The sequence below is a fragment of the Protomyctophum parallelum genome (assembly GCF_964188405.1).
Source record: "Protomyctophum parallelum genome assembly, chromosome: 15".
NCBI lineage: Eukaryota > Metazoa > Chordata > Actinopteri > Myctophiformes > Myctophidae > Protomyctophum > Protomyctophum parallelum.
The window spans coordinates 27,426,464-27,451,583 of record NC_139710.1 but is presented as its reverse complement, the minus strand read 5'-3'; the positions used below and the strand labels follow the sequence as shown (position 1 = coordinate 27,451,583).

The 25,120-nt window shown below is 42.6% G+C and overlaps 2 protein-coding genes across 2 annotated transcripts in view; both read right to left on the bottom strand.

The window, feature by feature from the left end:
- cfap299 (cilia and flagella associated protein 299) overlaps window positions 1-18,891 on the bottom strand; it is a 115,808-nt gene extending 96,917 nt beyond the window's left edge. Inside the window, exons 1-2 of the mRNA XM_083784139.1 lie at window positions 18,787-18,891; window positions 16,170-16,303 (exon numbers count right to left, since the gene is read on the bottom strand). Coding sequence (XP_083640265.1) covers window positions 16,170-16,294 — 125 coding nt within the window. The 5' untranslated portion in view covers window positions 16,295-16,303; window positions 18,787-18,891. The remainder of the gene's footprint in view (window positions 1-16,169; window positions 16,304-18,786) is intronic.
- A 1,306-nt stretch (window positions 18,892-20,197) lies between these two features.
- The window catches only part of prkg2 (protein kinase cGMP-dependent 2), a 46,704-nt gene continuing 41,781 nt past the window's right edge, over window positions 20,198-25,120 (bottom strand). The window contains exons 17-20 of the mRNA XM_083784059.1: window positions 24,375-24,497; window positions 23,748-23,810; window positions 23,122-23,188; window positions 20,198-22,541 (exon numbers count right to left, since the gene is read on the bottom strand). Of these exons, the coding sequence (XP_083640185.1) occupies window positions 22,446-22,541; window positions 23,122-23,188; window positions 23,748-23,810; window positions 24,375-24,497 (349 nt within the window). The 3' untranslated portion in view covers window positions 20,198-22,445. The remainder of the gene's footprint in view (window positions 22,542-23,121; window positions 23,189-23,747; window positions 23,811-24,374; window positions 24,498-25,120) is intronic.

Here is a 25,120-nt window from a genome sequence, read left to right as displayed (position 1 = left end):
CCGTACGTGCGTTTTCAGGACATGTTTACTTGTGTTTTCCTGGCTTGGATCAGTGTGGAACTAAGATCGGTATCAGAATGAACACTCATTTCGTCAAAGTAACCCAGGGTTAGACATTGATAACATGGAAGCCATGGGTGAGGCTTAACCGGCCACGTATGTTGGACTAACGGGACGTTGGACTAACGCATAGCCCCCCAGATTTTTTTTTGTTGTATTATTGTCTCCACCAGGCCGAAGGCATTGGGAGAGAGTATGTTTTGCACTCTGTCCGTGTGTGTGTCTGTCCGTCCGTCTGTCTGTTACCAGCTTATCTCTGGCACCGTTAACCCGGTCGATGCCAAATTTTGCACACACACTCCCTGGATGCCAACAATGAACCTCTGCCCCAATTTTCCAGAATGGCCTGTCCACAAACCCCGCAAATCGTTACACACTAGCTCTATAGATTTTTGCAAAAAACATTTTCTGAACAAAATGCCTCAAATCATTCAAATGCCATCCAAGGTGTAAGAAGAAATTGCACCCTTTTCACATTGGCCTATTATAGCACCCCCCAGGAGGCCACAATCTGACCTGCCCCACTTTATCTAGTTCATGTTATGTTATCACTATAATACTTTTGTGAGTTTCGTGACGCTATATTAACACATTTTGCTGTGGATCACCCTGGTCCCCCCCCCCCCCCCCCTGGTCCCACCCCACCCACCGAAGGACTCCTGGGGGTCCATGTTGGGCCACCTGGTGGTCCCCGAGCCACACATTGAGAACCAGCGCACCCACGCAACACTAAACTTTGTGCAATTTCATCACCCCCGCGTGTGAAAAGAATAAGAACGGTCTGTAGAAAAGGTGTGTCCTCTTCGCACGATAGCCAAGCTGTGTTGCAGCGAAGACTTCCACCCATAATTAATGGAATGTCATTAAAAAGGTATTTGCGGGAAGAAATCTCACATTCCCGCTTAACTCTCGCCCCTAATTTTGCAAATAAATATTCAAGCTATTGGCTAAAGGGTGTTTTTTCTTTCTTCTCTCAGATAGATTTTGATTTCATGACGAGTAACAGATGTTCTCAATTTGAAATCATTTTTCTTGTGTTCTCCAGTCACATTAATAGAGGGGGGAGGGGGGTGTTCATTAGCCCACAGCTTTTCAACAGCAGGGCTGGAAGAAGTACAATTTTGGACTTAAGTAAAAGTAGAAAAAACACAGAAATACCATAGATATAGACATCATGTTATTGGACTATAGTTAGTTATCGATATGCCCTCTCTTATACTATTTTAGAAATACATCTGAAGATGTTGTGTTTAATAACTAATCATTAAGTAAAAAGTACAATATTTGCCTCTGAGATGTAGTGCAGTAGAAGTACAGTGTATTTGGAAACCTTGCAGTATGTGCTACTTGAAAAGCACACTACTTGAGTAAATGTACTTACATTTACACCACTGGCAGATGGTAACTTTCAGTAATACGGTGATCTTGAGTATCAAAACATACTGTACTAGCATATTTTTCCTGAGAGCGCTAGGGAAAATGAATCTTATGGAAAATATTATTTTGGGCTGGTGGACGTCGGGGGAAATTCCACGCAGCATGACAATTTACTTTATTTGGGGCTTTTTTTCTAAAATCCTCTGTCACCTTTGATTACAATGAGCTGGATGTATCAGTTACATGCGTGTGTCACGTGATATCCTACATGTACCTCCGTGCTCCTCCAACATTTTCATGTCAAGGACCCCCAAATTAATGTGTATTTGTCCGCAGACCTCCATCTGAAAAGAGTTTGTGCCAGGGACGCCCCCCCATACATGTCCAAACCTTTTCAAGACTGTTTCAAAAATAGCAGATGTGCAAGCTCACAGTGTTGCACAAAGTGACGTGCTGTGACCTACTACTATCTGCTATTTTTGAATAGCCAAAGCATGTAATAATACTGGTAAAAATTGTTAACACTATATTAACTCATTTTCCTGGGGACCCTCCGGTCCGCCTCAAACATGTCCAGGACCCCCAAATTAATTAATTTCTGCGAATATGTCGTGCCAGGGACGCTCACACATATGTTATTGTCTTTGTCTCCACCAGCCGAAGGCATGGGGGAGAGTATGTTTTGCACTCCGTCCGTCCGTCCGTCCGTCCGTCCGTCCGTCCGTCCGTCCGTCCGTGAGCAGCTAATCTCGGCCACCGTTAACCCGGTCGATGCCAAATTTTGCACACACACTCCCTGGATGCCAACCATGAACCTCTGCCCCAAACTTTCCAGAACGGCCTGTTATAGCGCCACCAGGAGGCCGCTTTGTGCAAAACAAGTTTTTGCACAGTACACCTACAGATTTTGTCCAAACATCACGCAAATTGGTACACAGTCTCTCTAGAGCCATTCAACGAAACCGGTCTTTCAGATTTCTCAGACTCCATCCTGATTGGTTAAGATTGGCTTCCAAAATTCACAGGAGTGCTCAGTTTCAAACAAAATGCTGCAAATCATGAACACATTGCGTGATTTCCGTGAAATTGTGCACCCACATTCCCACTAGGCCGAGGACGAAATGCCACATGAACAATTTCAACTCAGCCTCAAGGTGGCGCTATAACTGGCCGAAAAGTGTTTTTACCTCTAACTGCACAGATCTGTGGATAACTTTGTATGCCAACTCCCTAGAGGCCAAGGAAAAACCTTTGCCTGGAATTTTTCACATCTGCTCTTTATAGCGCCACCAGGAGGCCGACATATGTAAAACACATTTTCTATTATTACTCCTTCAGATTTTATCCAAATTTCACGCAAATCGGTACACATGATCTCCATAGTCATGTGATCAAGACAGGTTTGTTTGATTTCTCATATTCCATCCTGATTGGCCACGATTGGCTCCTACAGTTTTCAGGAGTAGCAAATGGCCACAACTCCTCAACGCAGCGTCCGATTGCGATGAAACTGTGCACGCATATTCCCACTAGGCTGAGGAAGAATCCTGGTGGAGACCTGTGCCGATTGGCACTTTATCTAGTTAAAAATGATTTTCACATATTTTCACTTCATTTTTGAAAATAGCAAAGCTACTAGCTCGTAACCTAACCTTAACCATTCAAAAGAGAGAAAAAAACGAAACAATGCCGAAACCCAACCCTAAACCTAATCTTACTCCTCATCCTAACCATAAACCTAAACGTTGAATGCAACGTACGTAAAAAAAAGAATTGGGGTCCAGAAACTGCCAACATTTCCTCTGGCGATTGGCTTGTCTGAACGTAATCATTACTTTAGTGTGTTTGTTCAGTAACCCCGTCTCCCCAGGTCTTTAGTAAACAGAAAACGCATGTTTAGGCCAGGATACCAGTGCTGTGCAATCAGGAGTGAGGACCCAGCAAATAGTATTTATCCTCTTAAATGTTCCAGTTCCAATTATATATTTTTTCATCCGTTCCAATTTTGTATAAATTGTTGTATCTTGCATGATATTGGTAATTGGAAATTGGTATCTCAACCTGAAAATGTCCGTTCTTTTCACTTTCAAGAGCTGGAGAGAGTGGACAGAGTGATCCATTTTACTGAACAAACACTCTAAAGCAGTGGTTCTCAAGCTTTTCAGTGGTTCTCAAGCCTTTTAATTTAAAGTGTCCCATATGGCAGCTTGATGTTTAAGTACACCGCCTGGACATGGCGCTAGTATGTCACATGTTGTCTAAGTACAGCCAGAACGTTCCACACTAGCTGGTCACACATGGACAGACAGACAAACGGACTCACAGGAGTGAAAACATAATCCCTCGCCTTTGGCAGTTGCGGCCTGGTGGGGATAACAATGTTTTTACTGTGCTTCACACAGGGATGTTACATGTGGCAGTTAGCCGAGTTAAAGTTACATGATAATACATTCAGTATGACGAGTTGAGAACATCCAGGGAGACAGTGGGTGAAAGCAAGTCATGATTTTGTGCAACGTCTTGAGAAAAGGCCTCACGCAAAAAAAGAAAAGCCCAGTCACGCACTGACACGGACAAAATGCAAAGGGCAGTCCATAGCAGTGAGCACCTCTGGTTCCTATCAGCTCCAGCGCTGGGCCCGTCATATGTCAGATGCCCTGACCTGGCGTTGTGCTCTCGGTACGGTAGCCCCCTCTGAGGTTTCCATCTAGGCTCGCCTCGATTGCCCCGCGGTCCAAAACCACAGCCGCGCTCTTTGTCCATTGTGCTGCTGCTGCTGCCTTCGTTTTCACAGCCTGCCTCCAGAATTCTTCGCTTACTCTATATTAAAAAAGGAGAGCCATCAGTTTCCCCGTGCCAAGGAAAACCCCATGCCGCGAACATGCACGAACGCTGGATTCATTTCGGTGCAAATCCAGCCCCCCCTCCCCCATCTCCTGGTGGCTTTGGGAAAATGAGATTGTGGATGTTACAGACACGAGAAGCCCCCACGAAACGGACCCCGCGGCCCGTTTCGTACGGAGCCAAGGGCCTGCCACTCCGCATCACTGCCATGCTTGCACAAGCCACCGGGCTTCACACTATATCTGTTGTCAAGACAATTGCCTCCACTGCATTCTGGGATTCCTGGACAGGTGTACTATTCTTTCTCTGTGGGTTCTTGTGCAGAGACACGCTCTACATCATGACCGGATACTGGATCAACTAAATCAAGGTGTCTACAAACTTTTTTTCAGTTCTAGACCCCAAAAGATTTTGGCATCTTCCCATGGGAAGAGAGCGTATACAAAAAATACTTAATCACTTAAAGGGACACTTCACCCTTTTTGCAAAAAAATATATGTTAATGACGTTTAGAAGCTTTAGATCACTTTCCTGGGGGTATTTATGTGTGTAATATGTGGTTTTAGTTATTTTAGATTGTAGCAGTGAGCCTGTTGTCTCTGATGTCATGGACACTGGTCTCACTACCTTCCTGGACTACAATTCCCATAATTCTTTGGTGCACTGCTCCTCCTTGTGGATAGGGGGAGAGCTGTCTTACTGAGACAACATGTAGTCCAGGAAGGAAGTGAGCCCAGTGTCCATGACATCAGAGACAACAGGCTCACTGCTACAATCTAAAATATCTAAAACCACATATTACACACATAAAGATCTCCAGGAAAGTGTTCTAAAGCTTCTAAACGTCATTAACATATATCTTTTTGCAAAAAGGGTGAAGTGTCCCTTTAAGCCCTGTTTTAATATTGAAAATAGCCGTTTTAGAAGCTAAGAGCTTCACTACTACTACTACTACTACTAAAAAAAAAAGTTAAAAAAAAATGCATTGTTAAATTTGTAACTTTTTTAATTTGAGAAAATCATGTATATAAAAAAAGAAAATGGGGGGGAAATGTGGGAATTTTCAGTTTTGTTTTTGTTTGTTTTTGTTTGTTTTTTGGGGGGGGGGGTGAAAACTAAAGAACTTGACCTATTGTTTGGCCCATCCCGACCCATTGTTTGGGAAACACTGAAGGAAATAATCCTAACATCCCCAGTTGAGTTCCGGCTGCAGGTCCTTCCCCTCTCTGACCTCGGTGTCATGTCTCTCTACCGTCCCATGTATATAAAAGCAAAAAACCTCTGAAAACAAATAATCCACAGACACGACACTGACTTCATATTTTCCAATGGTTTGGCGCAAATTCATCTGTAAGGCATGTGGACGACTGGACGCGTACTTGTATGGTCATTGGTGTAAGAAGAAGTGGTCAAAGTATAGCAATACCGCCACAAGCAATACCGCCACAAGCAATACCGCCACAAGTAAAAGTCTTGTATTCAAAAGTAAGTACTACTCATGCAGAATGGTCGATTTCACGATCCCATTATTGCATTGTAATGAGTAATGGCATTAATGTTGCAGCTGGTAAAGATGGGGCTGATTTTCATGACTTCATGTGCTGCTGGGTCATACAGTATGTAACCCTATAATAACACATTAACACAATAACACAACAACACTTTTTTGAGTTAATGTCAGAATAGTTTTCTGTTAATATTCTAAATCTACAAAGTAATTTAATTAGTAACTAAAATACAGACGGCTTGGAATAAACTCCCACTACACCTTAGACAAGCAGCCTCTGTATACTTTAAAGCACAGCTCAAGACCTACAGTGTTCACTCTTGCTTTAAGTTGATTTGGAATTTCCTCATTGTTCTGCCTCATTCACTGCCTTTTTTGCTATGGTTTTAATGTTCTTTTATGCTTTAGCTTTTCTTTTAGTGTTCTCTGTATCGCTCTGTAAAGCAGTGGTTCCAAAACAGATTAGACGTTTGTACGGCACCCAAACTAGTGAAAAGAGCCGAATAGAATTATGTTATTCATGGAATTTATTTGATTTGTTTGTTTTAAGATTTTATTTAAAAAAATATTTTGAAATATATATATTTTTAAATATAGGAAAAGAAAATGTTTTTTTTTACTCGAGTCGTGACCTATAAAAATTGGTCCAAAAACCACAAATGGGGCCCAAATCACTGTGAGCTGCATTTGGTGTAATGAAAGATAATTAATAAACAAATAAAGTATAAAATAAAATATTATTATTATTATTATAGTCAAATGTGCCTCAAAACTGTACTCAAGTGCAGTACTTGAGTAGATGTACTTAGTTACTCTGCTCCGCTGCTTATGGTACAAAAGGATAGACCCTGTTTGTTTTAGTAAGTGACTGAGTCCAACCTCTGTGTGGCACACAAGTGTCAGGCTGTCTGACGCGCAGGGGACACCAGCTGCGCTTTTTTTTAAACAACCAGAAAATAATATCCACAGAGCGGCAATTTAGGGGTTCAAGCCAACACGAACTGTTTAAAGTTGTGAGGCTTTTTTAGACCATTGACAGTTTCCGACACCTGTGTTAAACCATAACTAACAGGTTTTATGATGACCGGACAGCCAAAACTGTCCCGGACCATGGCCTATTTTTGTCTCCACCAGGCCGAAGGCATGGGGAGAGAGTATTTGCAACCCTGTCCGTCCGTCCTTCCGTTGTGTCCATCCGTCCGTGTGTCCGTCTGTCAACAGCTAATCTCTGGCATAATTGGCTTTTACGTTTGTATGACACTACAGTTGTATCTACACACATTATCAATTTCAAATGTGGAAAAGACATTGCTAGATAGAAATTCAAACAATACAGGTTACGGCTTCTTACATTAAAAAAAATTTATAACCCCACGCTGTTCCGACCATCTCACTCCTGTAACTCAGTGGTACTCATGCTTGTTCGTGTCAAGGACCCCCAAGTTGATTTGGTTTTTTATCAATTTTGGCTCTGTGTACCACCATTAGAAAGGAACTGAGCCAGTAAGAAAATTTGATTTGTCAAGATGTGGCAACATAATAAGCAGGGTTGCTTATAGGTAGGACGTAGACAGGAGGGTGCATATCCGTACAAATCTAAATATTGAATATCAAGCAACTTAAAACTGTATACAAAAGAGAGTGGTGTGTGTGTGTGTGTGTGTGTGTGTGTGTGTGTGTGTGTGTGTGTGTGTGTGTGTGCGTGTGCGTGCGTGCGGGCTATAGTGGTCACTGTATATTTTTGCTACCTTGGTGTATTTTGCTTCTATTGTTGGATTTTAATATAAAGCACATTGAGTCTGCATGCAGCACCTGCATGAAATGTGCTACACAAAGTAATAAAACTGACTTGATTTGACTTGACTAGTGGTTGATTTGAATGAAACTTTTGGGGTAGATTTCAGGTACGGGACGTATTTGTGATGATTGGCTCAACGCTTTGTTGACTTTGGTCTATTTCTGTGCTGAGCCGTGCCCTCTGAAAGGGCACCCTAGAGGACACTTTCTCCGCTGGCAGCATAGTGTTGGGTACTGAATCTCTGTGCCAGTATACGGCCCGCACGGTAGCCTACTGTACCTCCTATACCAACACCACGATGCCCGCATGGTACCTACTGTGCCAACACCGCGATGCACAACATGTAAAAGAGGAACAAGCCAAATTTAACAATTCACTAGGCAAACATTTGTAAATGAATGCCCTACTTGATCATACAAAAGCGTCACACAAAAGTATCAAAATGAGCACATCTGCAAACCTCCACCCGACAGAGATATGGGCCTCTCTGTATCTGTCTGTCTGCCTCTACCCCTTTGATGGCCATAAGGAGATCTCTTCCTGTCTATGTGTCTGTGTCCCTTTCATGCCCATATACAGTACGTACAGCATATGGAGTTCTGTGTCAGCCATGCCCAAATATGGGAAGAATATAATGCAGCTGTATCTATATTTGTCTACCGACACTCGGCGCGCCCCTGCCTCCTTGTTGTTATGCGCAACGAGTTTGAAGTCGATCGGTTGGAGTGTTCTCAAGATACTTTATAGAAAGAATGCAGGGTTGTGTTGGCAAAGCCAAGAGTTTGACCTCCGATTCCTTTCTTATGCGGCCATCATCACCAGCTGTGCCTGGTCACAACAGGGCAGGGTGTAGCTGTTAAGAGAGAGAAGACGGTGGACCATGACCGGAGGACTGAGCGTATGAAAGTTTGGTCAGAGAATCCCACGGCACACCTGGACGTCTCTCAAAGCACAGTAGTGTGCCTCGGACACAGAGTTTGAGAAGCAGCACTGACCTACAGGGCACTTCATTACATTTTTAATCTACTGTACTGTAGAGAGGTGGTTCTCAAAGTGGGGTCCCGGGACCCCCAGGGGGTCCTTGAGGCGGCACCATGGGGTCCCCCACAGAGTTAGGAAGCAAATGGATCCACACTTGTCTGTAACTCCGGACAGCATGCAATAATGAAACCAACTGGACACTTACAGTACGTTTTAACAGCGGGCAACAGCCAGAATCTTCCGGAAGTGCATTATTTGTCTATGGGACCCGGCGACTACCGGCGATAGCAGGCGAACAGGCGATGGTCGAAAAGTGGGCGGAGCAACGTCGCCCGAAAAGATAAAATTATTTCATCTTTTCGGGCGATAACGGGCGATGTATCGGCCGAGGCCTGCCTGCTGTTAAAACGCACTGTTACTGGGTCCATTTGGTTCCATTTTGTACACTGTCAAGAGTTAAATTAACACAGTTTTGATGGCATAGATAGATAGATAGATAGCCCCAGAGAGAGATCAAATGCATATCAAACTGTGAGTCCTTGAAACGAGCACTACTGCTGTGGAGCCATCCGAGAGGGACTCTTCCCCCGAACATAGTGACACCAGCCAGTGTGTGATGCCCCCTTACTGCCCCCACAAGCGGCAACACAAACCTAACCTATACAACCATGTTGAGCATTCTATTCTTTCTTCCCCCTTTTGTGTGACGCGCCGGCAGAGCCCTTTCTCTCGCAACCCCCGCGGCACTGTCAGCGGCAGCGAGCGGCGCGTGTTGTCTTTTAAAAAGGGAGCAAAGAACCGGGGCAACAACGGGGCTAACATCTGATTAGCATTCACGGCGCTATCTCTCCCCTGCTCCCGCTGTATTTTATTACCACAGGTGCAGGGGCATTCATTGATCAGATGCACGCTACAGGCGAGGTTAGCGCTCTAATTGAAAACAGCTCTATTTGTACACCTGCAGCCACTAAAGGGGTCTCCGAGAGAGAGAGAGCGGTGGTGGTGTGTGTGTGTGGGGGGGGGGGGGGGGGGGAGGGGCGGTTGAAAAGAAAAAAAGAAAGGAATGGAGAGAAGAAAAAAAGAAAAACAGTGCAAGGACAGAGCGCTGAGGAAAGACAGGCCTTATGGGAGGCATAGGTTAAGGCCTAGAGAGCAGGCGAGAAAGTAATTCCCGAGAAGCAGCAGGACAACCCGCTCTGAGCCGGGAGTTGACGGCTCTGCAGGTGCAAGAATATTTAGTGGGCCTGCAATGTCACTTTGATTTTCCCGGACGAACGTTACCCGGGGTTTGTTCAAAGAGGATCTAATATATATATATATATATATATATATATATATATATATACAGTATATATATACACACACGAAAACTAGCCAACAGCCACAGCACTACTGTAATTCGGCGTTACCGGAAAATTGGTGCACAGTGGAATACTTAAGTGTCGATTCAACTTAGAGAGTTGGCTATATGAATAAAGGTGGTGTACGTCAGTGGTTCCTGAACAAACACTCTATATCAGAATCATGCAGCAGTAAATTGCTTTGGGAATATAGAGCTACGGTATTTAACACTTATATTAACACAAAAAATATCACTTACAGCACCTACTGTATAATATGACACTGAGGATTTCACTGTGTAAGAACTGTAATCGTGTCGCTTACTTTGACTGCAGGGCAACAAGCGGTCCAGCTTTAGAACAGAGGGGCGATTGTACCGGACCCCCCTTCCCTTTGCAGGTGGTACATTGCATCCCGGGCCCTGTGTTTTCACAGTGGAACCACAACACTAGGTCACGGGGTCAGATGGGTTTTAAATCCAATCACAAACCACAGAGGAAGGAGCGGTCTTGGTTTAAACAGTGCAGGGGGACACACAGCCCCCCCCCCCAAAAAAGCTTGTCCCCGAGCCCTTCTGATTGAAAATGTCTGTGGCCCACCGTATGTTTTTGCCGTCCTGTCGAGGCCTTTTTTTTCTCCAAGATGTCAAATGTGAGGGAAAGCGATACGCAGGCGCCTCTAATTAGTTCAAAAGGGCAAAAATGTGTGATATATATATTCTGCGACAATTTATATTTGCCTGCAGGTTTCTGCCGTTTGCCTCAATAATCTAAATTGCATGTGAAATCAGCTAAAACAAGTTATTTAACCACATTATACTATCAAGCTGGGTTCAGCCTTTGAAAAAATAAATACTGACTACACTCGGTACGAAATAGCCGATCTCCAAGTTCTCTGTCGGGTGAAAATCCCATACTGTTATGTCCAAAACTGTTACAGTATTCAAACAAAAAATAACAAAAGTAGCAGATCTATGCGGTCAAAACATGTTGCTGCACGCCGCTTTTCGAGCTTGTAGATCTTCTGCCTTTAATGCTTTTAAAGTAGGGCGTAAATTAGCAAAAAAATAAGAGGTTTCTGCCCAACAGAGACAATATCATGCTATAATTCTAACAATGTCTGTGTGTGTGTGTGTGTGTGTGTGTGTGTGTGTGTGTGTGTGTGTGTGAGTGTGTGAGTGTGTGTGTGTCCGACCGCATTATCTCCTCATTGCCTGCACCAATCGCTTTGGCATGGCATTGACCATATGAATATGGAGGGCGTAACGGAGCCCTTTTTTCAATTAGAAACATTAATGATTAATAATGAATTTATTAGTGAATTAAAAATGCGACCAGGGCGCAGTACCCCCCGCGGCCACCAGGGGGGCAAATATCTCACAACGGGTAAGGACTAGTACATATAATATATGAATGACCAGAGGGGGTATCAAAAGCAAAGGCATGGACACCAGTCCCCCAACCCCTCCCATCCGCCCCCAGTAAATCCAACCATGCTTCCAGGCAAAAAGGACATGAGATTGCAGTGTGACAAGCTTTGTGACAGCACATAGTGTGAGGAAGAAAATCGAACTATTCTACAGGCTGTCCCATAATGTACACAGAATAATGTAGGGCCACGTTCAATGCGTTTCTGCATCAATATTATTGGTTAATTACCGTGGAAATATGTCTACATCCACCTCCAGCCCAGCACAGAGAAAGCAGACTGTGAACTCTCCCTGCAAGTGATGCCTTTCCCAAGCAACGCTCTGTTATTAAGAACTTCTCCAGCTTGTTACTACTGAGCAACCAGATGAAAAGAGAAAACATGCAGTGATTAATAATAATGGCCCGGTTTCCCAAATGACACATGGTGTAAGAGAAGAGGTATGGTGTTGCACAAGCTCAGATGCCCTCTAGGCCACACACAGAAGCCTGTGATAGACATTTCGTGCATATATGTGCCACGTAATGGTAGGCCTCAGGCCTGATTTAATTTAATAACAATTGGACTGCTGGACAGTTGACAGTAGGCTCTCTTTACTCTTAAAAAAATATATATATATATATATATATTATATATTAGAGAACTTGTACCCAACACATGGCAAGAAACCCAAAGCCACAACAGCTACGTCGCTATTGCAACACCCACAACACCATATTACACACTACACCCACACACACTCACACGGCAGTGACGTCACACACTTACCTTCGCAGTGTTCGGGACCTATCTCCTCCTATCGCGCCCAACGCCAACACTCGACACCACCCGCCAAAAAATGATCTTTGCAGTGCCACCAAAGATGCCTCCCGTCCACACTCACGGCGGCAATGCATTTGTTTACTACAAACATTATCGCCCGAAGCACCCACACCCCCGGAACACTGTTGCCCTTTCACCACGCTAAATTCGCCAGGTCTATGCAAGTGAGCACAAATTACATGTGAGAAAATTCATTCACAAGCCCACAAATGCCATTCAACACACACTACGACTCACTTACAATTCGCAAACCTGGCAACACTGCCCTGTCTTCTAATAGGCCCACACTAGCTCTCAGAATCTCATTCTGATCTCCCGCAGGAGAAGAGAAACGAGGAAGGGGAGAGGAATTGTAGCCTCACGATTTTGCTTATTCCTTCTAAATCTCTGTATTTAAAATATCACTCTCTCAGCGAATCTCTTAGTTACATCAACATTGTACTTTGTCAGTAGTTTGTTTGTGCCTACATATTACGATTACACGGAACGCTTTGGCTATTTTCGCCTGCCAGCCAACTGCCGAGTACACATGCCTGCACACACACGCACACGCACGCCTGGCTTGCACACACACACACGCACGCCTGGAAGCCACGATCTCTCTCTCTCTCTCTCTCGCCACGCCTCTCTCTCTCGCCACGCCCCACACACACACACAGGCTATACACGCACGGCGGCGCCGCGGCAGAGAGACAGGACGTTATAATCTTGAGTTTCATTAAATAACTGTCTTTCTCCGCACGTTATAACGGGACGTTATAATCTTCACTTTCATTAAATAACTGTCTTTCTCCACACGCGCACACACAACATTATTCAAGTGAAATGCATAACGCCAATATTGGGCTAATATAGGCTACCAATATGTGGGTAGCCTACAGGGATTTACCCACGGAATTAATATATATATATATATATATATATATATATATATATATATATATATATATATATATATATATATATATATATTCATCTATACCAGGGCTGCCCACACTTTCTTTTTACTTCAGAGCTACTTTCAAAACAACCAGCTCATATACCCACCAAATAAAACTATCATCCCATTGCAGAAAATAGTTACAAAATGTAATTGAGGCTACATACAGTGGTGTCCCCTTCGTCTGTACCAGGCTGACTTCTATAGGTTTTGAAAGGTACCTTTCTTCTTTTTTTTCTTTTCTTTTTATTTATTTACCCAGGGAAGTAGCTGAGCACAGGTGCTCATTTTCAGCATGGCCCTGCACATCGAAACACACACACACACACACACACACACACACACACACACACACACACACACACACACACACACACACACACACACACACACACACACACACACACACACACACACACACACACACAAAATGTCATGTCAAAGGTACCTCTGGAAGCCACACCTCTGATTGGTCGGGTTTAGTCTTAAGGGGTGTGTTTTTTTCACCCACTGTGTAATACAATGAATGGACGGTAGGTGGCAGTAGTACAGAGGCCAGAGAAACTATAAGACAAACGCACATGGAATGGGAAATAGAGGGGGGAAAATGGAAATGGTAGGGTTTTTATTTTTGGTATTTGACTTTGCTACTGATGATTGTACGCAACAACAACTATTGCATTGTGTGTTTGAGCTGACAGGCCCTTTTTTATGTCAATCAATCAAGTCATCTCAGGTCATCTCAAGCGGCAGATGCAAAAATAGTTTTTTATATTAAAATTATATTTTTTTTAGGGCCATGTCATGTGCTCTACCTGCAAAGCCTTTGTGATCTATAACTTTTGGGCACCGCTTAACATCAGGATCAGGGGTTTTGTCGGCCAGCGCCAAAAATGCTCCCCGACAGCATAATCGGAGCAAATACCGGGCAGTGTGTATGAGCCATAACGTGTTGACTATACACTACACCAATAAGGACACATACTGTAATAATAACTAATAACCCATCTGTTACTACATGTGGAGTCAACTCCCGCAATTTCCTTCTTCCCATAGTGCGCGGCAACGTAACTCTGGGATGAGCGGCCGCAAAGCGGCCGCGAAATTCTAGTATATATATATATATATATATATACATATATTTATATGAGACAAAAAATGGACTCCTGCACATCCAAAAAGACCCGTAGGAGGTGCAAGTCTATTTAGCAGGCATAGACATCAAAAAAGCACCTGACGAAGCTCACGGCGAAACGCGTCGTGCTAATAAATAAGTTTGATGCAGTAAGTTGTCCGTCTCTGTTCCCTGGATTGTGCAGTCCCTTCCTTGGAAGGTTTTTCTCTTTTTTTATATATATATACTGTATATATAATATTTATTTGTATATATACTGTATATATATCCCGTCTCGCAGCAATGCGGCGAGTGCGCTGGTATGGCACTATGGCCACGTCATTCGCCTGCCGGGGGAACATCCTGGGGCACCATCCTGGATTTCAATCCCCAGCAAGCCGGCTGGAGACGACCTAGAGGCGCCCTAGAGGCGCCTTATTACGTCTTGTCGTCTTTGGCACCCATTGCAAAGACGTCGGGATTACGGGATTACGTCCCTGGCACTTAAACAGTTTTAAAATAGTTCAACTAGCCAATCTACATCGAGACATTGTGAGCTTGTAGATCGGCTATTTGAACTATTTTAAAAGATATAGCCCCTAGTATAGAGCACTAGGGGCTGGCTATCAAGGGTTTAAGTGGCTAAGACTGATTTATATTTTGTTGTACGACGGTGTCCCATGCCTAAAATAGCTGATCTATACAAACTCTCACTAAAGTGGCACATTGTGAGCTTGAAGATTGTCTATTTTCACCTAATGTTCCCCCCAGGATAGGGATGCTAGGGTTCAAGGGGTTAAATCACGCACTGTGCTGGCTGTCGTTTTATACTTTATGGATCGTGCCGAGTCTAAAGGAGATTCCGTAATTTTTTAGGAATTCTACAGAGCCCAGGATGGCCACAGGGAAAGATTGCGCACACAAGATAGATACCAAATCAGTCTAATGTGATATATACACACACACAAACACGCACACACACCAGGAAGCCTGATCGGCCTCACAGAACCATTGTCCACACCCCAGGATTCGAACCCGGTTTCCCCGCATGGGAAACCAACCTTCTGCACACATTCACGGTAGAACCCCCCCACGTGCCCCACATATGGGTTTCTGGAGGGACTACTCTATTACATTGGCCTCTGGGAAGCCTGATCAGGGATCGAACCGGGTTCAAACAACTACCTCTAGAATTTGACCCTTTGACCAGGGGAGATGTTATGCTTATGAACCATGCCACAAACACTGGTGCAGCTTTTTATACCTCGTTGATACGAAGGAGTCGCATATACCGAAAACATGTTCTCCAGGTATTGTGAGGTTGGAGATCGGCTATCTTCGGCTTGATTAAGTATAAACCAGGCATTACAACGCCATCAAAACACATTTTAGTCGAACTAAACTAAAATGGAATTGTACTGGACTAAAACTAAATCAAAAATTGCTGCCAAAATGAACACTGGCCTGAACCGTATAGTTATCATAATAAAGTGCAGTAAAAATAACATTGTTGTAATCACACTAATAGTGACTGAACCATAGTTACCATAAGAAAGTGCAGTGTAAAACAGAAAGAACACTAATAGAGTGACTGAACCATAGTTACCATAATAAAGTGCAGTGTAAAACAGAACACTAGAGTGACTGAACCAGTTACCATAATAAAGTGCAGTGTAAAACAGAACACTAATAGTGACTGAACCATAGTTACCATAATAAAGTGCAATGAAAAACAGAACACTAGAGTGACTGAACCATAGTTACCATAATAAAGTGCAGTGTAAAACAGAACACTAATAGTGACTGAACCATAGTTACCATAATAAAGTGCAGTGTAAAACAGAACACTAATAGAGTGACTGAACCATAGTTACCATAATTAAGTGCAGTGTAAAACAGAACATTAATTGAGTGACTGAACCATAGTTACCATAATAAAGTGCAGTGTAAAACTTACTTCTCGCGCTGGCTTCTGGAGGACAGCCTGGAGGCTTGTGCGGCTGCCTTCCTGGCATCAAACACCTCTCTCTTTAGGACCTCACCGCTGCCCCTGTAGCCCAACTCCACCAGCTGACGAGCCATCTCCTCATCCTGACAATCAATCAAAAATGTATTGTCACTGGGCGCCCGCTGGCCTAGTGGTTCGGGTGCATGCCACATATAGGCTCTGGCCTGACAGCGCGTTGCGTGTTTGAGCCCCATTCATGACGACCTTTGCTGCATGTCTCTCCCCTTCTGTAACTATCAATAAAAAAACTAAAGTAAATAATTGTCACAACAAAAATTGTCGCGAAATCCTCATTTATGGAGGCTTTCACTTCTGTGCGTGTGTGCACACACATACACACACACCAGTACTCTGCAGGGTTTGATACTAATGGTTGCCCCGACTGTCTGCGTGTGCACATGTGTGCAACTCTATGAAGGCCAAGTTCATAAAGTCATCATCTCTGGACCGGAGGTCCTGCTGAGTGCTGTCAGATCCGGTGTCTTCTTGTTGGATCCAATTTGTTGCCACGTGTCGACATCATGCCCAAAACATCCCCGCCATGCAGCCAGTCCGCAGCCGGCTGTCTGCACCAGAAAAGGAACCTTCTATTTTTGCTCGATTTTGATGTGGCCTGCCAGAGAACAAGTCTCGGACATTCGCAGCAGGTCCCAAAAATTTCTCTGTAAATCACTGTTCATTTCCGAGGCACATTTATACATGTGTGTGTGTGTGTGTGTGTGTGTGTGTGTGTGTGTGTATATATATATATATATATATATATTATACACACACACACACACACACACACACACACACACACACACAAGATCACAATGCGTCTGTGAGCTTGTAGATCGACTATTGCCGGTGCTGCGGCTCCTGTCGTACAGCAAAGTATAGATCAAGCGCTCGCAGTCGACTGCCTGGACTAGTTATTATTGCATAATAGCCAAACTGGATCCTTGCAGGTTCGTTGAACATTATACTTTCTGTTTCCTTTATTATTAAAACCCATATTTATGGCGGGCTTATCAGTGCGAAAGGGCGGGTTAGGTGACCTGGGCTGGCTGTGTTGTGTCAGAACGTCACAAGTTATTGCAGATGACCCGCTACATTGCAGATGACCCCGGCTGATTAGCGGGTCAAATATGAGCCATTCCTCTCCTCCCTGTGTAGACACAGGTGTTCAAGCAGTGTGGGCAATCATGATGGCATGTTTACTGTTGGCCACAGTGACACCTGCTGGACAGAAAGGGGGCACAAAGGCTCATCTAATACACTGGGGAGGAAGGGGGATTCAAAAGCAATACATTTACTCACATACTGTGGCAACTGTGCAGTACTTTGGTACAATTTCAAGGTACTTTTACATTATTTCCCCATGTATTGATACTTCTACACCACTACTGTACACCTCAGAGGCAAATAGAGTAACTCCACTGTCTACATTTACCGGTAGGCTAGTTAAATTGACAGCTCCACTAGATTTAGTTAAATTGACAGCTTTAGTTACTAAGTTACTTTGCAGATTTCGATTATTAATAATGAATCACGAAATGAATCATCTATTTTCTCCAAAATAGCAGGTCTACAAGCTCACACCACCTGTTTTAGATCAGCTAAAATAGTGTTTAAGGGCATGGCTAGAAAACAAAATGGAAGTATGCCTACATTTTTGTAATACAGTACATTTACTTGTAGCAGTGTACCGAACTACATTGTGGTATTGCTAGCTAAGCGGCACTATGTAACTTTGGTTTAATGAATACAATTTAATTCTGTCCATATGGTAGAGTATGTAAATAATACAATATAACTTATACATTTAAGGTGGTTGTATTTTGTCTCCCTGCTCTTCCATTGAGATATATGCCTACCGTGTCAAAGGTCATGACTTCTCACCTAAACACAGGATCTGACATGACTTTTGACCTGGTGGCCAAGAAAATATTACATTTATCCCCTGAGCAAGCAGGCAGGCTCTATTAGCTAATAAAACAAACAAACAAACAAACAAACAAACAGCAGTTTTAAGGTAAGACTCCTTGAAATTGGACAAATTATAGTTTGTGGCCGATCTGATGCGTGTGACTGCTTTATCTTTCCTTGATTAAATCAAGAAAAGAAAAAAAACTCAAATTTTGAGGTTTAACAATATTCAATATGATATCTTCATCAACCATTGTTACAACATCATTTAAAAGCTTACAATAATGTACTTTCATATTATGTAAAATTCTGCTCTGGCCAATAATGTCAGGGTGGAGAAATGGACCTGTTACCTAATTCACCAGTGTGTGACTACCATCTAGTGATCGCATTGAATAACTACATCAGCAAACATTATCCCGTGCCCCGAAATAATTGAACGTAATTATATCAGCAAAAGTATCGCAAATAAGTATGTAAATAGATGTTAAAGAAGATCTAGAAATAGTTTACCAGAACCTCCAACACGTTAATTAGCCTAAGTAGTCTATAAACCTATACAATTTAAATATGCTACTCTTTGTCGCATACGGTTCCAGACGTTCAGGTTTGTTCCAGTCCCATACGTTTGATGTGTACATTTTCAGTGACTTACCTCTAAATAATACAAGTCCAAAGCAGATATTTGTGACTGGAGGAAATCCTCGTAAGTGTTAAACTGCAGAACTGTGCTGTCGAGCGCTGGGACCGACGACGTCTCCTCCATATTTTCTTGCCTCGATGACCACGAACCTGTCAGCTATGGTTGCTGTAGCAACATACAGTATCAACAACAGCAGCGCCACGTCCTAAAATGCTGCATTTAATTCATTATTATACTAATCGATCCGTACGACCGTACCGTAGCACGGATAGGCGTCGTTGCTCATAGAAAAGTGTAGTGCAGAGTAAACTGTGTGGAAGATGGAAATTAAGTGAAAGATAGACATTTTGGGTCACTGCTTGAGGTCGACCCCTTGATTACCCCAACTGGAAACAGCTGGTGCTCTTCTTGGTACGCAATATAACATTAAACTAAAATGCTGAACACTGATGTAGCGTAGCCTATTACTAATGTTGCAGTGCAATGCAATACACTGATAAATTCAGAAAAGATGAATAGGCCTAACTATGTAGGCTAGAGTATGGTAGTAGGCCTACCTCCTATACTTACCACCAATTAGTTATATTGCATGCAGCTCTTTACTTGTCTGTTGTCTTCAGTGAACAATTAGAGCGAGGCACAATATATTTTTTAACCAATAGACCTCACAGTCTCAACATGGGTTTTGACTTCACAATCTCTGCTTTGGATCTTACCACTGTTCCACCAGGTTCACACTGAACTTAGATAGATCCAGGCAGGCACTAACTTGGATTTAAAAGTCACACTTAAACAGTCTTCTTAGGGCCGATTCATACTCCTATTTTAGAGCCGAATAAAAGTCGGTTCGGCGCTGTAGAGCCTACAATGTGACGTCATTTGAGGTTCGGGGGGGCGGGTACCGTCCTAAAGTCGTCTCTTCGGTGCTACTGAAAAATTTTAACGAGCCGAAATCATTTCGGCACTACATTGCCGAAACAGCGATACAATAGGAGTATGAATCGGCCCTAAGGGCCGATTCATACTCCTATTTTACCGCTGTTTCGCCTATTGGGGAACCCTGCTGTAGTAGCTCAAAATAAGGAACAACAATGACACCTAGAGGCACAAGTCAATTTCATTTAATTTCTCAAAACTATTATTGAGGCGTCCAAAATTCAGTATTTACACATGATTCATACAGGAATAGAATTATTAGGACTGTACTATGCAGACTGAAGAGGCAGTTGCAGATAATTGTCTATAGACATTTCTGTACAACTTAGGATCTATGTATATTTACAATTTCATATTTTGTTAATAGCTCAGTCATTAAAAAAAAAAAAAAAAAAAATGTTAGAACTGTGGACAGTTCAAAATCCTGCCAATCATTGATATGGATAAAGCTAGACTTTCTCTTCCTGGAAAATAGCATATGGTGAAATAGAAGCCATTGTTCTTACCAATACCGATAAAATCACTGGGAGGCAGGAGTCAGGAGCTGTCCACAGCCCTCCTCTGAGACACAGAGTTAAGTAGAAATAAATGGTGGCATCAGCTAGACCAGGGGTGCCCACAGTGTTTTGACTTAAGAGCTACTTTTAAAATTACCAGCTCAACAAGATCTACCAACCCAAAACATTATTATTCCATTGATGAAAATAGTATTTTTTTTAACTGAGGGGGCTTTGGAATAGCAGCGCTGGCATTACATACTGTATAAGACAAAAGCTATTGGCCTTATGTGCAACAAGGCACGAAGTGGATAGGTAACAGGTATTGGAATTGGAAATAGAGGGGGAAATGGAATTGGTTGGGTTTGTCGGGCCCTTTTGGATGTCAATAAATCAATCAATTCAAGGGGCAGATTTTATATTTAAAATTTTAAATTATATATTTGTATAGGAGCATGTCATGTGATCTACTGCACAGCCTTTGTGATCTACTGGTAGATCGCGATCTACCTTTTGGGCACCCCTGAGCTAGACAAACAAAATTAAAATCTCTTTTTAATTTTCTCCTTTAACTGAATTAGCTTTTAACTATATCAGAACTGAAGTGTTAGATTCTTCTTCACCAGTGGTAGAAAATCACTACTGTAAGTACATTTACTCAACTACTGTACTTAAGCAAAAATGTTCAATATGCTATACTTCTGGTCTACATCTCAGAGGTAAATATTGTACTTTTGACTTCCCTAAAATTATTTGAAAACTCTTGAAAAGTCACTTTCTAGATTTGGATTATTTTTACAAAACATCCATTAACCAATTGAGGTCTAATTTATACTTTGTGTATTAAAAAATAGACAATCTACTGTACAAGCTCACAGCGTGTCTTGGTGCGACTAGTTTTGAGCTTGTAGATCTGCCCTGGCACAAAACATTTTCAGATGGCAGTCCATGGCCAAATACATATCATTTTGGGGGTCCTTGGCACGAAAAAGTTTGAGAACTACTGATTTAGATTCTGCCTCAGGTCTTCTGGGTTAAGGAAAATGCACGTCCTGCAAGCCATCCATTTCAGTAGCTAAAAAAACCTCCAGGGTTGATACTGGGTGTTGGCTATGCACTTAAAACTGTTTGTACATCATCAAAACTTCAACTCGAGCAAAACGCCAGCTTCCACTCTATGTGTAAAAGGTCAACATTTCCTGGAGTTTGGCACCCTGCTCTGAGAGAGAGTGTGTGTGTGTGTGTGTGTGTGTGTGTGTGTGTGTGTGTGTGATTCGCTGCTTCAAGCATAAAATGCTTCATAAGGTTTGTTGGTTCGGCAGAGGCTTAGTGGTTACGCAATGTCAACACTGACCAGCGGAATGGCTTCCTTCTAAAGTGTGCAGTTGTTGAAAGTAATTTGAGTACTTTAAATGTATTTTTTCTTGTCTTTATTTAATATTTTTTATAGAGGGAGTGACATGCAGTAAAGGCCGTCGGGATCGGGAGTCGAACCCGCGGCACACTGCAAGGCTCGGGCTACCGGCCAAGGTGCCTGGACCACTGAGCCACGGCCCAGGCTGTAACTGAGTACTTTTACTCAAGTATTACAGTTAAGCACCATTTTGAGGTACTTTTAGACTACTTGTGTACAGTATGTTCGATATTTCATGATCTTCTCCATTATATCTCAGAGGGAAATATGTATTGCGATTACTTGACAACTTCAGTTCTAAGATGAACCACTTATGCACTGTTTAATTATTTGGCTAATTCAAATGATCGGATCATTGGTGGGGGGTGGTATAATGAGTACATTTACGTATTTTAATGCCAATGATTACATACTTTTACTTAAGTAATATTGGGATTTCATGCAGGGCCGTATTTTATAACAGTTTCTATCTTCTATCCTACTTGTTATTTCATGTGTTTAATTTTGTTTGCTCGTCGTCTCTGTAAATGAGAATAACCTCAGTGCCTTTTACAATGGGTGTATTTAGAAAGTGGGCGGTGTCTGATAACATTTATATCAAATATCTAAATCAAGCAAGTAAAAAAAAACTTCTGGGGGTTAGGTACACACCCAAGCCAGAGTAGACGTTAAAATGTTTTAAAAGTGAAATACCCCTTGAACGTTTCTCGTAAAATTGTAGTAACAATACATGAGTGAATGTGCTTAGTTACTTTCCACCACTGCCAGAGAGAGAGAGAGAGAGAGAGAGAGAGAGAGAGAGAGAGAGAGAGAGATATGAGTTGTCAGAAGTCGGCGTCCCATCCAGACAGCTCGTCGGGAGGTGTTTGTTCATCAGAAGGGTATTTGTCAAAGTAGCTGTGGTCTGTAGGGCCTTTCAGCTGCAATGGAATAGAGAACGCAAACATCATTATCAATCGATCAATCAATCAATCAATCAATCAATCAATCAAACAATCAATAAATGTGTACAGCAAGGGTCTTCAATTTGTTGAGTTTTAATCAAGTCATAGTCTTTTGAATTTTGATTTTGATTTAGTTTGTCATATTTTGGTAATTTTTATTTAGTCTAGTTTTGTCGACTAAATATAAGATTTCCGTCGACTAAATCTGCAGATAATTTTGTCGACAAAAAAACATTTTTGGCAGGGCTTGATGGTGTCAATGCCTCATTTTTGACTCCCTTACGGAGCTATGTGTGTGTGTGGGTGGGTTGGTGGCTGGCTGGGTGGGTGGGTGGCTGGCTGGGTGGGTGGGTGCCTGCCTGGGTATGAGCACGAAAACAGCATGGTTGTTTTTCACCACCTGTGCGCAACCTAACACACACACAAATTTTCATCATAGTTTTAGTCGCCAAAATCAACAGTGCTTCTGAGGACCCATAGAGTTACTGTTCAGTGTTTAGTAGGATTTTTTTGTAATATGTTCTTTTACATTAACCAAGGATTTGACTTGACTTACCTCTCTTTTCAGTAGCGATGGCAAAGTCCTGACCTTCAGTCCCTCCCAGTTGAAACCATTAAACCACCTTAGGGTACATTTCAAATAATGTAATTTACATTGTTGTACAGTTTAGTGTGTGTGTGTGTGTGTGTGTGTGTGTGTGTGTGTGTGTGTGTGTGTGTGTTTTTATATTTGGCAGCCTGGACCATGTCCACAGGCTAGTGGTCAGAGGCTTGAGGATTATAGGGTTGTCCAAGTGTAAGGTAAAGCAGCTTGCAACATACTGTTCAATTTCCTCCATTATAGGCAGTCGGTCTATTTGGAGGAGAAGGTGCTTTTTGTACCCATGATTTACTTTCGATGTTGGTAATATGACAGACTGAAGTGACCGATGTTTGCTGTGAATAAGTTCATGTGTTGCCTATATTCTGTACATTTAGGGCTTGTTTGGACTCAAGCACTGAGACACGTGATGTTTCGAGTGCGTAGTATATCAGAAGCAACTGAAAATATTTGTGCCCTTGATAATGTATTTTATAAATGTGGACTCAAATAAAGAATTTGAAATGTGTGTGTGTGTGTGTGTGTGTGCGTGTGCGTGCGTTTACATTTTATAAAATAATTATATAATGGATCCTCCTCACCTGTGCTTCTTGATGTCAGTGATTCCATTCTTCAGGTTTCCTAGACGCTCGGCAGGGTTCCGTCTGTAAAGCAGACGTTTGTTAGAGTGATGCTTTCTGCCCACGAAGCCCTGATTTAAGACCTGAGGCCGATTCTAAAAATGTCTTCTGAAATTGTATTCTGAAAAAATGTCTGTTGCCATCAGTGCATTCATGTTCATGTCAAGGATATTCATCTTCACAAGTTCAACACCCACGACAAAATATGTACAGCGAGACAATACAAAAACATGAGATCCCCACTGTATACACAACCATCCTTTTTTATTTTTTTATGTTTTGTCATGTTTTTGTTATGTCGTTCACCTTTATTCTATATTTTGTATGGAGGGACAGACAGTAGGCTGACAGGAAATGGGGAGAGAGATGGGGGGAAGACATGCGGTTAAGGCCGTCGGGAACGGTAGTCAAACCCGCGGCACACTGCCAGACTGGATTACCAGCCAAGGTGCCTGGACCACTGAGCCATGGCCCAGGCCAGAAGTTCAGAACCATCCTATCAGCGAGGAAGTTTCAGCGCGATCGGTTATACTGCATTGCATGGTGGAGTCACGAGCCACCATTTCCCGCCAGTGGCTCCGTCTGTACCTGCACAGCTTTCGTATGAGATCCTCTGGTCTCTTGGTGACCTTCTTGGGGAAGTCCATCTTCTCGATGCCTTTCAGGATGAAGGTGTACGTCATCATCTGGTCACTGCCAGAGAACGGAGGACTGTAGAATGTGGAGAGATGCAGAGATATATGTCTCAATAGAACAGCGAGACTAAATACAACCACTCCTATTGTTGAAGTTATATAGCCTATATATTGTATTAACATACCCAAAATAACATTAAAAAACACACACTGAAACAGTTACATACTGTGGCTTTTGGACGTTTATTGAGGGGCGCTATCCCCTCCTATGTCCAGAGTTTAGTGTATGTAACCCAAATGTTGTCCCAACACAAACATTAAATGCCATTGACAATGAATGGACAATTTGATTGTTTGGGTAAACACAAACATTGCGTCACACAAACATTGATGATAAAGGTGAGGACGTTGTCATGTGGAAATTGTGATTGGCCAGAATGAGATGATGTGTGATGATGTACCATATGAGCTCCCTGAGCTTCACACGGGTGTGATTTTTAAGAAAGAAATACATTGAATGGTCACTGGACGGTGGGACGTTAAGACAGAAATAAAGTTGAATGGGCGGATAATCGTTAATTAAGGTAAACGGACCGTGTGGAACAGAGTGAAGAAATAAAGTGAAATCTTCACAGCTCCAGTATCATCTACTACAGCCTATATTATATTGATGATGAAAGCTTGGTTTACACTTACAGT